The 13,437-nt window shown below is 43.7% G+C and overlaps 1 protein-coding gene across 1 annotated transcript in view; it reads left to right on the top strand.

The window, feature by feature from the left end:
- Nucleotides 1–13,437, top strand: part of MED13L (mediator complex subunit 13L) — a 286,536-nt gene that overhangs the window by 231,721 nt on the left and 41,378 nt on the right. The window contains exons 10-13 of the mRNA XM_081113924.1: nt 3,299–4,030; nt 5,297–5,522; nt 6,517–6,622; nt 6,938–7,062. Of these exons, the coding sequence (XP_080970050.1) occupies nt 3,299–4,030; nt 5,297–5,522; nt 6,517–6,622; nt 6,938–7,062 (1,189 nt within the window). The remainder of the gene's footprint in view (nt 1–3,298; nt 4,031–5,296; nt 5,523–6,516; nt 6,623–6,937; nt 7,063–13,437) is intronic.

Below are 13,437 nucleotides of genomic sequence, written 5' to 3' on the forward strand. Positions count from 1 at the left end.
CAGATGATATCGTTTTATTGTCAGGACTCGAAAAGAGTCCTTTTAGACAACTGGCCCTGATACTCATTTGCTACCACGGATTTCTTAGGGTAGCTGTGTCAAAACTAAAGGCATTTATTTGACAAGACAATCTCTTGCCCTTTAAATGAATTTACTTAACTACTCTTAATTTTAAAGTAGAGATAAATAGTCAACAAGTCAGCTTGAGTTAATAGAATTTGGATTAATTATACATTCTATAGATAATTTGTTTTATTGTGGGTGCTGGTGTTTTTTAATGACTAAGGCAGATATTTGTAATAAAACCTGCCCAAGGCTAAGATTGTTGCTCATTCATTTAGATATTAGAATAGGAACCCAAATTGTTTTCTGTAGGAAAATTTTGCACTCCTCCTGGATATTTCCTTGACTTACCACTTTCTGTGGTGGTAAAGAATCTTATTGTCATGAGTTTTCATTAGGGTTCTGATTAAGTGTATGTCAGCCTTAACTGCTCCCCCTACCCACCCCTGCTCACTTGACTATTAGAACCTGTGCTGTTGATTATTCACTTAGTGAGTAGTTTTGCTTCCAAAGTATGTATTTTCACATTTGATATTGCTCCATACTTATAGAAAGTTTAGATGAGAAAAAGTATATTTAGAACATTGCCATTCATTTCTCTAGTTTAATGGGATTCTTAGTGTGGCATAAATTGAATTGGCTTATTGGCTTTGGGAGGAAGGGGTGTGCTTGTGTGTGTGTGTGTGTGTGTGTGTGTGTGTGTGAGTGTGAGTGTGTGTACACTTACACAACAATTTTGACACCTGCCTGATTCCCCTTAAGTTGATCCCCTTTTATCAAGCTCTGCCTTGTTAGTCAGCTTTCTGTTGAGAGATATTCTAAGTATTAGCCTAATGAAACCCATGATTGATTTTTCAAGGAGGATGTTTTTTAAGAAGTTATTGGCTCATCAAGGGACCTCTCTGTGAGCATGTGAGAAGCTCTAGTCTTAGGATAGGTGTGGTATACCAGTTGAATACTTTTGTCTCTAGACCATTGTGAATTGTGTGACATAAAGTATTTTCCTAACATTGGTTTTTAAACAGCTCATAACCCAGGTTTAGTTCACCTTTAGAAAGTATGGAGGCCGTAAATTTTAGTATATTTAACTTTATTAGTTCCTTCATCTTATTTTTTTTTTTTTTGCTATTTTCCTTACGCTAGATTTCTTTCACTATAAAAAATAATCCTTTTACTGATTTATATGATATTTTTATTTACTACCTTGAATTATTTTTACCTGAAGTTCAAATAAACAAATAAAACTTTTCTTTTTGTCCTCTGAAGTTACTGTTATATTTCCTCACAAAAACCTCGAATACCTCAGGTCTTTCTTAAAGTTATGCATTGCAGCCCATTGATTTCCAAATATTTATTTACAGACCTGGCTTCTCACACGTACTTTAGTCTTATATTTTTGGGGGTGCCATTTATATTCTTAATATTGACATGTCTGTTTTCTCCAAAATCAGGTACCCTATTGTCATTTTTATCACAATTTCCCCTTCTTAGTCTAGAAACTTCATTTATTTATTTTTCTTTATTTTCTAGATCAGTTTTATCATTGCATTTTATAATGACTTTCTTTGAAATGTGTATTGTAATGTCATTCTACTTTCCTCATTCTTTTAGCCTCCATGTGTTTCAACACTGTTTGGCCCTGCCTCTGGTTCCTTCCCACCACTGGACCACTCATATAGTTAGCCTTCTGAGGCTGATCTTCCTGTTGCCTGCTTCAGTGAGGTCCCTTTCTGTTCAGAAATTTGCAATACTTGTCTGTTACTTACTGGCATATTCCTAATTCTAACCATTTCACAATGTAGCTGAGTCATTAAATATAATTGAAAAAATTTGACTTTATAAGATTATCCACTTTGCAAAAAGCCCTTACTTTGAAGAGGCTACTATAAAATATCTATCAAAGGACTGATGTGGTTAAATGCTCTCTGAGAAAATCCAAATCAAGAAGTTTTAGTAAAAGACTTTCGGTTTTAAAATAAGCACCCTTAGAAGATATCACTGAGATATTCTCAGATGAGACATTCATCTCTTACTGTAGTACTGTGCCCATGGGACTCAAAGCACAGGTTTTACCTTATCGATAATCGCTTTATGGTTAGATGACCTTCTTCAAAGTCAGGATTTTTGTTTGTTTTTTTAGAGGAGCAAAGACTTTGGCAAGAATGTTTTCAGATTATCTACTGCAGGATTACCAGACCCATTGTGGGATGGCCTACTACTCACTCTGTTTAATGGCCTTATGGGGCAGGGTGGCCATCCTGCTGTCCCACTAAACAATCCCATTATGCCACACAAATCCGTTTTACTGCCCACTTGGGCATCATTGAGTGCAATGCAGCAGTAATTTAATGCCACCCTGGTGGCCTCAGAGAGTTACTGGAGAGCTTACATTTTTCCCTGGGAGGGATTTATATATTGGGAGGAACTGGCCGACCTGCTATATAACTTGGTTGCACAGATTAAACCTTGCCATCATCTAGGGTTCTTCCTGAGCAGTTTCTCAGCCATATTGCCAGGAAGAGTGTGAGCAGACTTGCTGTTCCTGCCTCAATACTTCATGTGCACTTGGATATGTGTTCACTCACAACAACTTTTTTACTTCTATCTCATTCTAACCTATGTAAGATCCCAAGTTGTCTTTTTCCCTTCTTTCTTAGATAATAGTGTCATATAAGGTTTCAGGTATGTTTAGGCTATTAGGTGTTAGAATTCACCCTTATTATCTTAGTTTCACATTTTGGGAGAGAGTAGCATAGTTATTTTATTCCTGATTTACAACACTACAAGCCATTATAAACCATTCTATATTGGAGTTAGTAAAGTGCTGTGAAATACAAATTAGAAGTTTTGTTTTGGCAGATTATCTCAAAACTCTTGACTTTAAGATGGAGTATTAATAGATTATCTGAGACCCTCACCAAATTGGAAAGTTTTGGAGATTTTTTTCAAATCAATAATTTTGTAGGGTTTAGCAGTGTATGAGTTTATGATTCATAATTCCATCTCTTATCTTCTTAACTTGTATGTGGTTGATTTATTGCTTTACATCAGGGTGTTTGCAGTTTTTAGTCATTAAAAATATAATTAACACCTAGAGTCTTTTTTGGTGTATTAGTGCATCTGCTGAGTACTTAACAAGACATAACCTCATCAGAGGCATCTCTTTTGTATTGTTATAACGATGCAGTCATTCTCATCTGTGTATTTGTTGACATTGTTTTAATTCTCATTTCAGGCATAAACTTTTAAAACGTTGTGCCGTAGGAACCAACCGACCTCCCACAATATCTCAACCAGGGTTCAATGCAGGACCATCATCATCTTCATCTTTACCACCTCCTGCTTCTTCTAAGCACAAAACAACAGAAAGACAGGAAAAGGGAGACAAGTTGCAAAAGAGACCCTTGATACCATTTCACCATAGGCCCTCTGTGGCCGAAGAGTTATGCATGGAACAGGATACACCAGGGCAGAAGCTAGGGTTGGCAGGGATAGACTCCTCCTTAGAGGTGTCCAGCAGTAGGAAGTATGATAAGCAAATGGCCGTGCCTTCCAGAAACACAAGCAAGCAAATGAATCTGAATCCTATGGATTCCCCTCATTCCCCTATTTCCCCTCTGCCACCAACACTCAGCCCTCAGCCGCGAGGTCAGGAAACGGAGAGTCTGGACCCACCATCTGTCCCTGTGAATCCAGCTCTCTATGGAAATGGGCTGGAACTCCAGCAGTTGTCTACTCTGGATGACAGAACTGTCCTCGTAGGCCAAAGACTGCCTCTGATGGCAGAGGTCAGCGAGACAGCCTTATATTGTGGGATTAGGCACTCGAACCCGGAGTCATCAGATAAGTGGTGGCATAGTTTTTGTCTCCCACCCATTGATGATGTTGAGTTCCGGCCTCCAGAGCTTCAGGGTGAGAGGTTTGATGCCAAAATGGAGGTAAACTCAGAGAGCACTGCATTGCAAAGGTAAGGCGACTCTCCGCACTATCCACCTGATCACCCCCTAAATGAGGGCAAAGGCCATAGAACCCATGAATCGGGTTTTCCTCCTCACCTCTCCCTGCAGACTTTCAGATCCAAAATGAAAGAGGCTTTGCTTCATCATTTTAGGCTCTGCATTTGGAAAATGTTTAAAAGTCAAATGCTTCATCATTTGTGAGGTTTAACACACATGTCACTATGTAAACATGCTGGCATATAAAGGTCTCATTGTGCCATTTAATGTACTAGCATTACATTTAATGTACTTTGTTTTGGTCCTGCTACTAATCAAAGAATATAGCTTTATGAGACTTTCCTTACTATGGTCAGTACCTTCTTGTTTCTTGACACTTTATAAAAACTCCTCACTCAAGGATATTTTGTTTGTTTGTTTTTTAAAATATATTTTTATTGATTTCAGAGAGGGAGAGAGAGAAACATCAATGATGAGAGAATCATTGATCAGCTGCCTCTTGCACGCCCCCTACTGGGGATTGAGCCCACAACCCGGGCATGTGCCCTTGACCAGAATCGAACCCAGGACCCTTCAGTCCGTGGGCCGACCCTCTATCCACTGAGCCAAACTGGTTAGGGCAGGATATGTTTTTATTGATTTTTTGAGAGAAAAAACATCGATATGAGAGAGAAACTTTGACCGATTGCCTCTCGTACATATTCCAACTGCAGCCTGGATATGTGCTCTGACCGGGAAAAGAACCTGCCACTTGTGTACAGGACAACGCTCCAACCAACTGAGCCACCTGGCCAGGGCTCTTGACACTTTTAAGAAAGGATTTGTATGTATTTGGTTATGTATCACGTGTCCAGTAATAATGCTTAACATTTCTAGTGTTTTTGAGCTACCCTCAATTCTTAACAGTTTACACAGATTATCTCACTTAATCTTCATGTCACTACCTTAACTTCATAGATGAGAAAGAAACTAGGGTCATGCAGTTAGTAAATGACACACTTGAAATTTGAACCTAGACAGTCTGTTATGAGCCCATCTGTGCTCTTAAGTGGAACCCGTGGAATCAGAGACAACAATATATATTCCTCACAGAGGCTACTAAGTTTTATTTAATTGTGAATACAGTCACTAGAAGAAATTCACTATGTAAATGAATTATTTTTAAGTTCAGTTTAAGCTTTACAAATGCTTTAAGTCATAAATGCTTTTCTTTTTAAAACATCATTCTTTTTACTTTATCTTGCCTAGCCTAAAATGTCATTTATTTTCCCTTTTAGACTCTTAGCACAACCTAATAAACGGTTTAAAATCTGGCACGACAAGCAGCCCCAGATGCAGCCACTCCACTTCCTTGACCCATTGCCTCTCTCACAACAACCTGGAGACAGTTTGGGAGAAGTCAATGACCCATATACCTTTGAGGACGGTGACATAAAATACATCTTTACAGCAAACAAGAAATGCAAACAAGGGACGGAAAAAGATTCCCTGAAAAAGAATAAGGTACCATTTAACATGGAGAGAGGTCCATGTGGTGTGGGTTTTGATCTATGTCAGCACAGCATGTGTGGGAGAACTGTTGAGGCAGAATGTTTGATATAGCCGTGCCTGACTGCTCTGTCCCCATACTCATGCTCTTGGTACTATCGTATGAACAGCGTATCGTTCCCTTTTATGTCATGGCTCACCTTCGTTGAAAAGTCAGCCGAACATAAATGAAGCCTCATATTTTCCAGGCTATAGCTTGTACAGCGCATGTTTCCTCTCATATGCTAATTCTTGTTGGCCTATGCTCCCTCCTTATTTCTTTTAATTATGATTCCAAAATACCCAAAATGTAAAGAAAAAATGTTAACAGTATCTACTGTTTATTACGCGCTTACTGTGACTACTGTGCCAAGCGCTTTACCTATATCTCTTCTGAATTAATATTAACATCACTCTTTGACCATGTCAGTATTGATTATACTGTTTCATTGTCACAAAAATGAGTACTGGGTGTATCAGCTGTCTTCAGCCTTAAATGTTAAAACATTGTAAAATGCTAGACCATTTAAAGAGGTATTCTTGAGCATAGAGGAAGTGAGGCAATTAAAGGAGGCCAGTATAATTCAGGGGACTGCTTGTTAGATTCCTTACAGAGATGTATCCAGTTCTAGAAAGCTTGAACCATAATTCAGCATCCAAAATTTATTAAAGGCAGCTTGTAACACCATGGCAGGTCTGTAATCAAATGCCACCAGTACCATTTAGGCATAAAACCCTGATTGACTCAGAATACTCCATAGGATTGAGAGGAAAGTGTGGGAGTTTTGGTTCTGTTTAAATTCAGGGGAAAGGACATACCTTTTATTTCTTTTGGTTGCATAGACCATGGTTTATCATACTTGTGCTCATAACAAGTTCCATTCTACCCTCTAATTCTTTGTGTTCTCCCTCATATTCCACACTTTGGGTTGGTGTTCATGTGTTTTGTTTGGCTGAATTTATTATACAGTCAGAGGATGGATTTGGTACCAAGGATGTCACTACACCAGGTCATTCCACGCCGGTGCCTGATGGGAAAAATGCCATGTCTATTTTCAGTTCTGCTACTAAAACAGGTGTGTACAATGATTATTTGCCTCACTTGGATTGTTGCTAAAATAAAATGTGAGGGAGATGCTTCTCGATTTCAAATTATATTCTTATAGTAATAGCAATAATTTGATCTCATCTTTAATATATTTTTCATAGTTTGTTTTTCAGTTCCTTTCAAAACTGATAAACATATAAGGAAATAATTGTCTCTAAATTTAACTGAAAACATAGGGAAAAATTCACAGGCAGGTGTTGCTCATTGAGATCCGTGTCCTCTCCTCATTTCTTCTTCCTTAATGAAGATGCTCATTCTGTTTATTTTGTCTCCTTTCCCTTAGATGTCCGGCAAGATAATGCTGCTGGCAGAGCTGGCTCCAGTAGCCTTACGCAGGTGACAGATTTGGCACCTTCCCTGCATGACTTAGACAACATCTTTGATAATTCTGATGACGACGAACTTGGGGTGAGTCTGCCATAGCTACACAAACAAAAATTTCCCTAAATGGAAGGCTTTATGTCGGTGTCTCAGTATTTCTTTATAGTTGGCCTGCTGAACTTGGGGGTTTTTAGTTCAGGTTCTTGAATGTTTTTAAAAAATACTTGTGTACTTTGAAAGGATTCGAAAAGTTACTAGTCTATAACATTCCTTGGGTTTGCTTATTGATGGCTTTTTTTCATTAATGTTATTCCTGGTGTAAATACTAAAATCTTTTACATTAGTTTTTTAAAATCCTTTGAAATATCATGAGACTAATAAAGTATTACGTAGTCCCTTTAGCTCTACATTTTGAGAGATACACAAGAATAGTCTATACTTTTTAAGATGATGGCATCATAGTAGGGAAGTAGAATTTATGCACATGGAAGTTTAATAATACCAGGCATTATGTAATTAAAGTGACAGATAAGAATTACAATTCTTTGGAGAACAGCTGACTTGAGTCAGGAAGTTTGTGTCCTTGTCCTCCAAACCAGCTCTGTGTGTTCGGGAAAATAGAAATGCTGTTATTTCTGGGGTGCCTAGAGATTAGTAAGGTAGGCTTGCTCTTCAAGGAAATCAGTTTATTATTCTTCCATTCATTTATTTATCTTTCTTCCCATCCGTGTATTTTACGTATTTGTTAATCATTTGAAGATTAGTTCCCTTGTGTTAGCAACTCGAGGTTACAAATATTATTAACTTACCATCCTTATACTTGAAACACCCACAGACTTCAGGAGAAATAGCATATAAATAAAATTAAAATTGTATTTATGGCTATGAGAGGAGTAATTAACCCAAATCTAAAGATGCTTGACATTCAAGTACAAAGTGACAAGCAATCAGTGTTGACCTGAAGGATTGATGGTTAAGTAGGAATCATATTTCTAAAGCCCTTTCTCACTTTAAAATAAAGTGTATCTGATTAACAGATATTATACACCATCTATATGTATAAAAGCCTAAGCGACCATTATGGTGGAACAACCAGAACAACTGGTTGCTATGACACACACTGAGCAGGCAGGCAGGCAGGCTAGAGGTTAGTGGCGAGTGGTCCTGGATTGTGAGAGGGATGTCTGGCTGCAGGGATTGGACATCCCCAGAGGGGTTCTGGATTGCGAGAGGGCGCAGGCTGGGCTGAGGGACTCCCCCCTCCCCTGCACGAATTCCATGCACCGGGCCTCTAGTTAGTATTATAAGTACTTTTAAGATTATCCTATCTAATAAAAGAGAAACATGGTAATTAGCCGTACATCCACTACCCTTCCCATTGGATAACTAGTGGCCCGGTGCACGAAATTCATGCACGGGGGAGGGTGTGTTCCTCAGCCTGGCCTGCACCCTCTCCAATTTGGGACCCCTCGAAAAATGTCCTGCCAGTTTACAGGGATTGGGCCTAAACCAGTAGTCGGACATCCCTCTCATAATCTGGGATTGCTGGCTCCTAACCACTCACCTGCCTGCCTGCCTGATTGCCTCTAACCACTCTGCCTGCTGGCCTGTTCGCCCCCAACTGCCCTCCCCCCCACTGCTAGCCTGCTTACCCCCAATGGCCCCATCCCCCACCAGCCTGATCACCCACAACTGCCCTCCCCTCTTGGCCTCTAACTGCCTCTACCTCAGCCCCACCACCATGGCTTTGTCCAGAAGAACATCTGGAAGGTCTCCTGGAAGGTCTCCCAGTCTAATTAGCATATTACTCTTTTATTAGTATAGATATATTTGTCTGTAAATATGGTTATGATTGCAGATATGAGTAGGACCAGGTAAAACTTTATAGAATGGGCCTTTTATTACAGATGGTGTGCCATGTATGCATTTTTTCTAAAGAAGTAAAAATTACTTTAAAAAGTGTTTCAGGAAGACTTTGAGAAATTTACAGTATCTGCTTTTCTTCCAAGAAAGTTGTCACTTTTATGCCAGAGTGAGAATTATTTGTATGCTTTGTATGCCAGCATTGGGCCACTGTGACTGGGGGGCACTTAGCTTGACTTGAGGGTAATTATCCTGCTCACTGGCTGAGAGGGAGGGTGTGTGGCAGAGGAGATAAATACTGGGTTCTGGATTATTCATAGATTGCTGACTTTCTGGATTGATTGTGCAAGCCCCTCCTTTTATTGATGTCCACCTTCTGTTGACAGACAGCTACCCTGGGAGAGAAATGAGATGAAACTCTCTTTCTTGTCATTGTAAAAAGCATTTGAATTCCTAAGGTGTGATAAGACCACCCAGCCATCCACAGTCAAGGCACACATTTTCATGGAGGATGTTCCCACTCTTGAATAAATTAAAACAATTTTTTTCTTTTAATTTAAAGTTTCTTCTATAACTGGTTTCTTATTACTTAAAAGCTAGTTTTTTTTGAAACTGCTTCCAAAGCTTTTCAAGCTGTATATTTCCTTGGAATGAATTTATAAATAAGAATTGAGCCCGGCGAGTGTGACTCAGTGGTTTAGCATCGACCTATGAACCAGGAAGTCACAGTTTGATTCCTGGTCAGGCCACATGCCCAGGTTTTGGCCTGATCCCCAGTACGGGGTGTGTAGGAGGCAGCTGATCAATGATTCTCTCTCATCATTGATGTTTCTGTCTCTCTCCCTCTCCCTTCCTCTCTGAATCAGTAAGAATATATTTTAAAGAGAGAGAGAGAGAGAGAGAGAGAGAAGAGTATATATGTTTGTAAATAAGAAACATGTATTTGATGCTCTTAGAAAGTCTTATTTTCTTTCATTATAACTTGTGCAGTATAGGGAACTCCATAGATTCTCTCAATTTGAAGAAAGTTAGAGGGAGAGGTACTAATTCAGAGTTCCTTGGGAAAATGTATCATATATATATATATATATATTTTTTTAAATATTCAGAAAATATATTTGGATCTAAATATCGTCTATAATTTTAACCCTAAAATATCAAGTTAAATATTTTAAAAATGGTTGGGATGTTTGTTTTTTTAAATAAGTTAGGTTACTGGAGTTCTACATGTTACTGGATCACCTGGAGTAATTTTCTGATTGGAAAATTAAGAATTATAGTCAGAGGAAAGGACATTAGAATTTCAAAAGAACATATTCAATTTACTTTAGAAGCCGAACCTATCTTATCATGTGACTTGTTTATATGTCTGTTAAACTATATTATCACATAAGCATTGCTGCTATTGGGACAAACAGTGACAGTTGATTCGGGTCATTTGAATGTTCACTGTCTGCTTTAATTTGTATGTTCGTTTTGACTCTGTCATATGCTCAATCTTCAGTGGAAGTCATGAGAACCTATTATTTTTGCCTGCTCCCTCCTTTACGTTGGAAATATTCTTTTTTACCCAGAGGGACCTTAACTTTGATGTAAGGGATTGTTTCCATTGCCAACTTTTTTCTTCCTTGCCAAGAGAGTTGTTGTGAACTCTTCAGTGATGCCTTCCCCAGGATATTTGCAGATGTGGTTGGGAAAAGTCACTTCATCCCCGACGTTTGCATGTTAGGTGCTAGGGTGCCCGGGTGCCGCCTGGCCTGCGCCCAGGCTCTCACGCCCTCTGATTGCCATGGCGATCACGGGGCCGCAGAGTTTTATTTGTTTCAGAGGAGTATAAATTATTTAAGAATTAAAGCTATGTGCACACAGCCAAAAAAAAAAAAAAAAATCGGCTCCACCAGTCCCACCTGTCCCGGTAGGGACTGACAGCAAAGCCCCTCTCCATCCCGAGCCCTCCTGCCCCATGCAGACGGAGCCCCCCAGGCAAGAGCCAAGCAGCGTGGACCTGAGGGCTGTGCACCTGGAGCGACTGCAGAGGGAGAGGGGCAGGCAGGAGCAGCGAGCCAAGGAGGGCCCACGGCCCCAGGCCCGGAGCTGCGGAAGTTGCCAGAAAAGAAAAAGAAGAAAGATGCAAAAGGACCCCGGCCCTGGATCTGCCCTCCACGGAGGACTTCGATGCCCTGGTCTTGGCCGCCATGAAGGCTGATAACACCTGTGGCCTCCTCAAAGTGCTGGGCCAGCGACGTGACTCTGGGCCAGCTCTGCCCACACCGCAGCCACCACTACTGCCTCAGCCACTGCCAGCCCAGAATCCATGGCTGTGGGGAGAGGGCCCACGCCCACACCCCGCAGAGAATCAGCCCGGAGGCAGTGCTGTACGCAGGCAGTGGGGCCAAGGACGGGTCCCTGGACCCCGCCAAGAGGGCCCAGCTGCAGAGGAGCCTGGATAAGAAGCTGGGCGAGCTGAGCAGCCAGAGGAGGAGCACAAGGAGGGAGAAGGAGATGTGAGCGGCCCTCACGCCCTCCGGCCTTGTCTTTGCAAATGCGGGTGGGGGCCAGCGGCCGGCCCTGGTGCTGTCTGTGCCTTGTAGCTGCTCCGGTGACGTGACCGGGGCTGCATGAGCAAGCCAGGGACCTCTGGGAGGGGGTGGGTCCTCGGGCCCAGCGTGCCCTGCCTTGCGCTGGGGTGGGGGCGGGCTGCAGTGGCTGTTCCCTGGACCTTCCTGGGGAGAGCCGCCCCAGGTCTCAGTTTTGCTGGCACCAGGGCCCCCTGGAGCTCTCCGAGGTCCCTCGCCAACTGCTTTAAGAGAACCTTTAAGAGAGGTTCTGGGAGTCCGGGTTGCCGCCTGTCCTGCGCCCCGCCCTCCTGCCCTCCGGTCGCCATGGTGGGGGTCCGGGGTTGCTGCCTGGCCTGCGCCCGGCCCTCCCGCCCTCCGATCGCCATGGCGATCAGGGGACGCAGGCCAGCTGGCAACCCCGGCCCCCGCGGGGGGACCGTGGTTGCTGCCTGGCCTGCAACACCGCCCTCCCGCCCTCCGATCGCCATGGCGGGGATCTAGGGTTGCTGCCTGGCCTGCACCTGGCCCTCCCACCCTTCAATTGCCATGGTGGGGGTCCGGGGTTGATGCCTGGCCTGCGCTCCGGCCCTCCCGCCCTCGATCGCCATGGTGATCACCAGACGCAGGCCAACCAGCAACCCCGGTCCCCGGGGGTCCGGGGTTGCTACCTGGCTTGCAACACTGCCCTCCCGCCCTCCGATCGCCATGGCGATCGAGTGATGCAGGCCCTCCCGCCCTTCGATTGCCATGGCGGGGGTCTGGGATTGCTGCCTGGCCTGCGCCCCAGCCCTCCCGCCCTCCGATCGCCATGGCGATCAGGGCCGCAGGCCAGCGGGGCAACTCCAGCTTTCCGATGGCAATCACCGGCTGGGGGTGGGGAAAGGCGGCCTTTGCCCACTCCCCAACTCTTGCCTGCTGCCTGGGTTGCCGTTCGCCATTCTTCAGTCCTTCCCCTTTAGTCTCTCATCATTGCGAGTATGCAAATTAACCGCCATCTTTGTTGGCGATTACCGCCATCTTGGCTGGCAATTAATTTGCATATCTAACTGATTAGCCAATGGGAAGGGTAGCGGTTGTACGGCTAATTACCATGTTTCTCTTTTATTAGATAGGATCAGGGCAATATGCAAATTAACTGCCAGCCAAGATGGCGGCTGGCAGCTGGCAGCCAGGCTACTGACAGGAACAGGAGGCTTGCTTGATTCAGTGATGGAGGATTCCAATGTTCCCCGCCTGCCGCTGCTGGCCTCTGAGCTGCTGAGAAACATTGTTACAAATATAGAAGCTAAACAAAACCCCAGGAACCTGTTTTCAGTCACCCGGGATCTCAGAGCTGGAGTCGCAACAAAGTTTGAAATACAGAAAGTAAACAAAGCCAGAAACCTGCTTTCAGCAGCGAGGTCTCACAGCTAAAGCCGGCTCTCAGCTCCAGTGACAGCCATAAATCCAAGAATAAAAAAAAAAAAAAAAAGGAAAAAAGGAATGGTTGGGAGCTTCAGTCACCCTCCAGCCTGAAAACGGCCCTCAGCCCCTCACCCAGACTGGCCAGGCACCCCAATGGGGACCCCCACCATGAAGGGGGTGTGACCAGATGCAAACAGCCATCATCCCCTCATCCAGGCTGGCCAGGCACCCAAGTGGGACCCCCACCCTGATCCAGAACACCCTTCAGGGCAAACCAGCCGGCCCCCACCCGTGCACCAGGCCTCTATCCTATATAGTAAAAGGGTAATACGCCTCCCAGCACTGGGATCAGTGGGGCCGCGAGGCCTCCCGGCACCGGGATCAGCGTGACAGGGGGCAGCGCCCAAACCCCCTGATCACCCTGCGGCTCTGTGTGTCATTGGGGCAGGGCCACAACCTCCCTATCCGCCCTGCTCTGTGAGTGACAGGGGAAGGCTCCCCACCCCCTGATCAGCCCTGCTCTGTGCCTGATGGGGGGAGCTCCCCAACCCCCTGATCGCCCTGCGGCTCTGTGTGTGACAGGGTGCAGTGCCCCAACCCCCTGATAGGCCCTGCTCTGTGCTTGATAGGGGGGAGC

The sequence above is a fragment of the Myotis nattereri genome (genome assembly GCF_964212035.1).
Source record: "Myotis nattereri genome assembly, chromosome: 19".
Classification (NCBI taxonomy): Eukaryota; Metazoa; Chordata; class Mammalia; order Chiroptera; family Vespertilionidae; genus Myotis; species Myotis nattereri.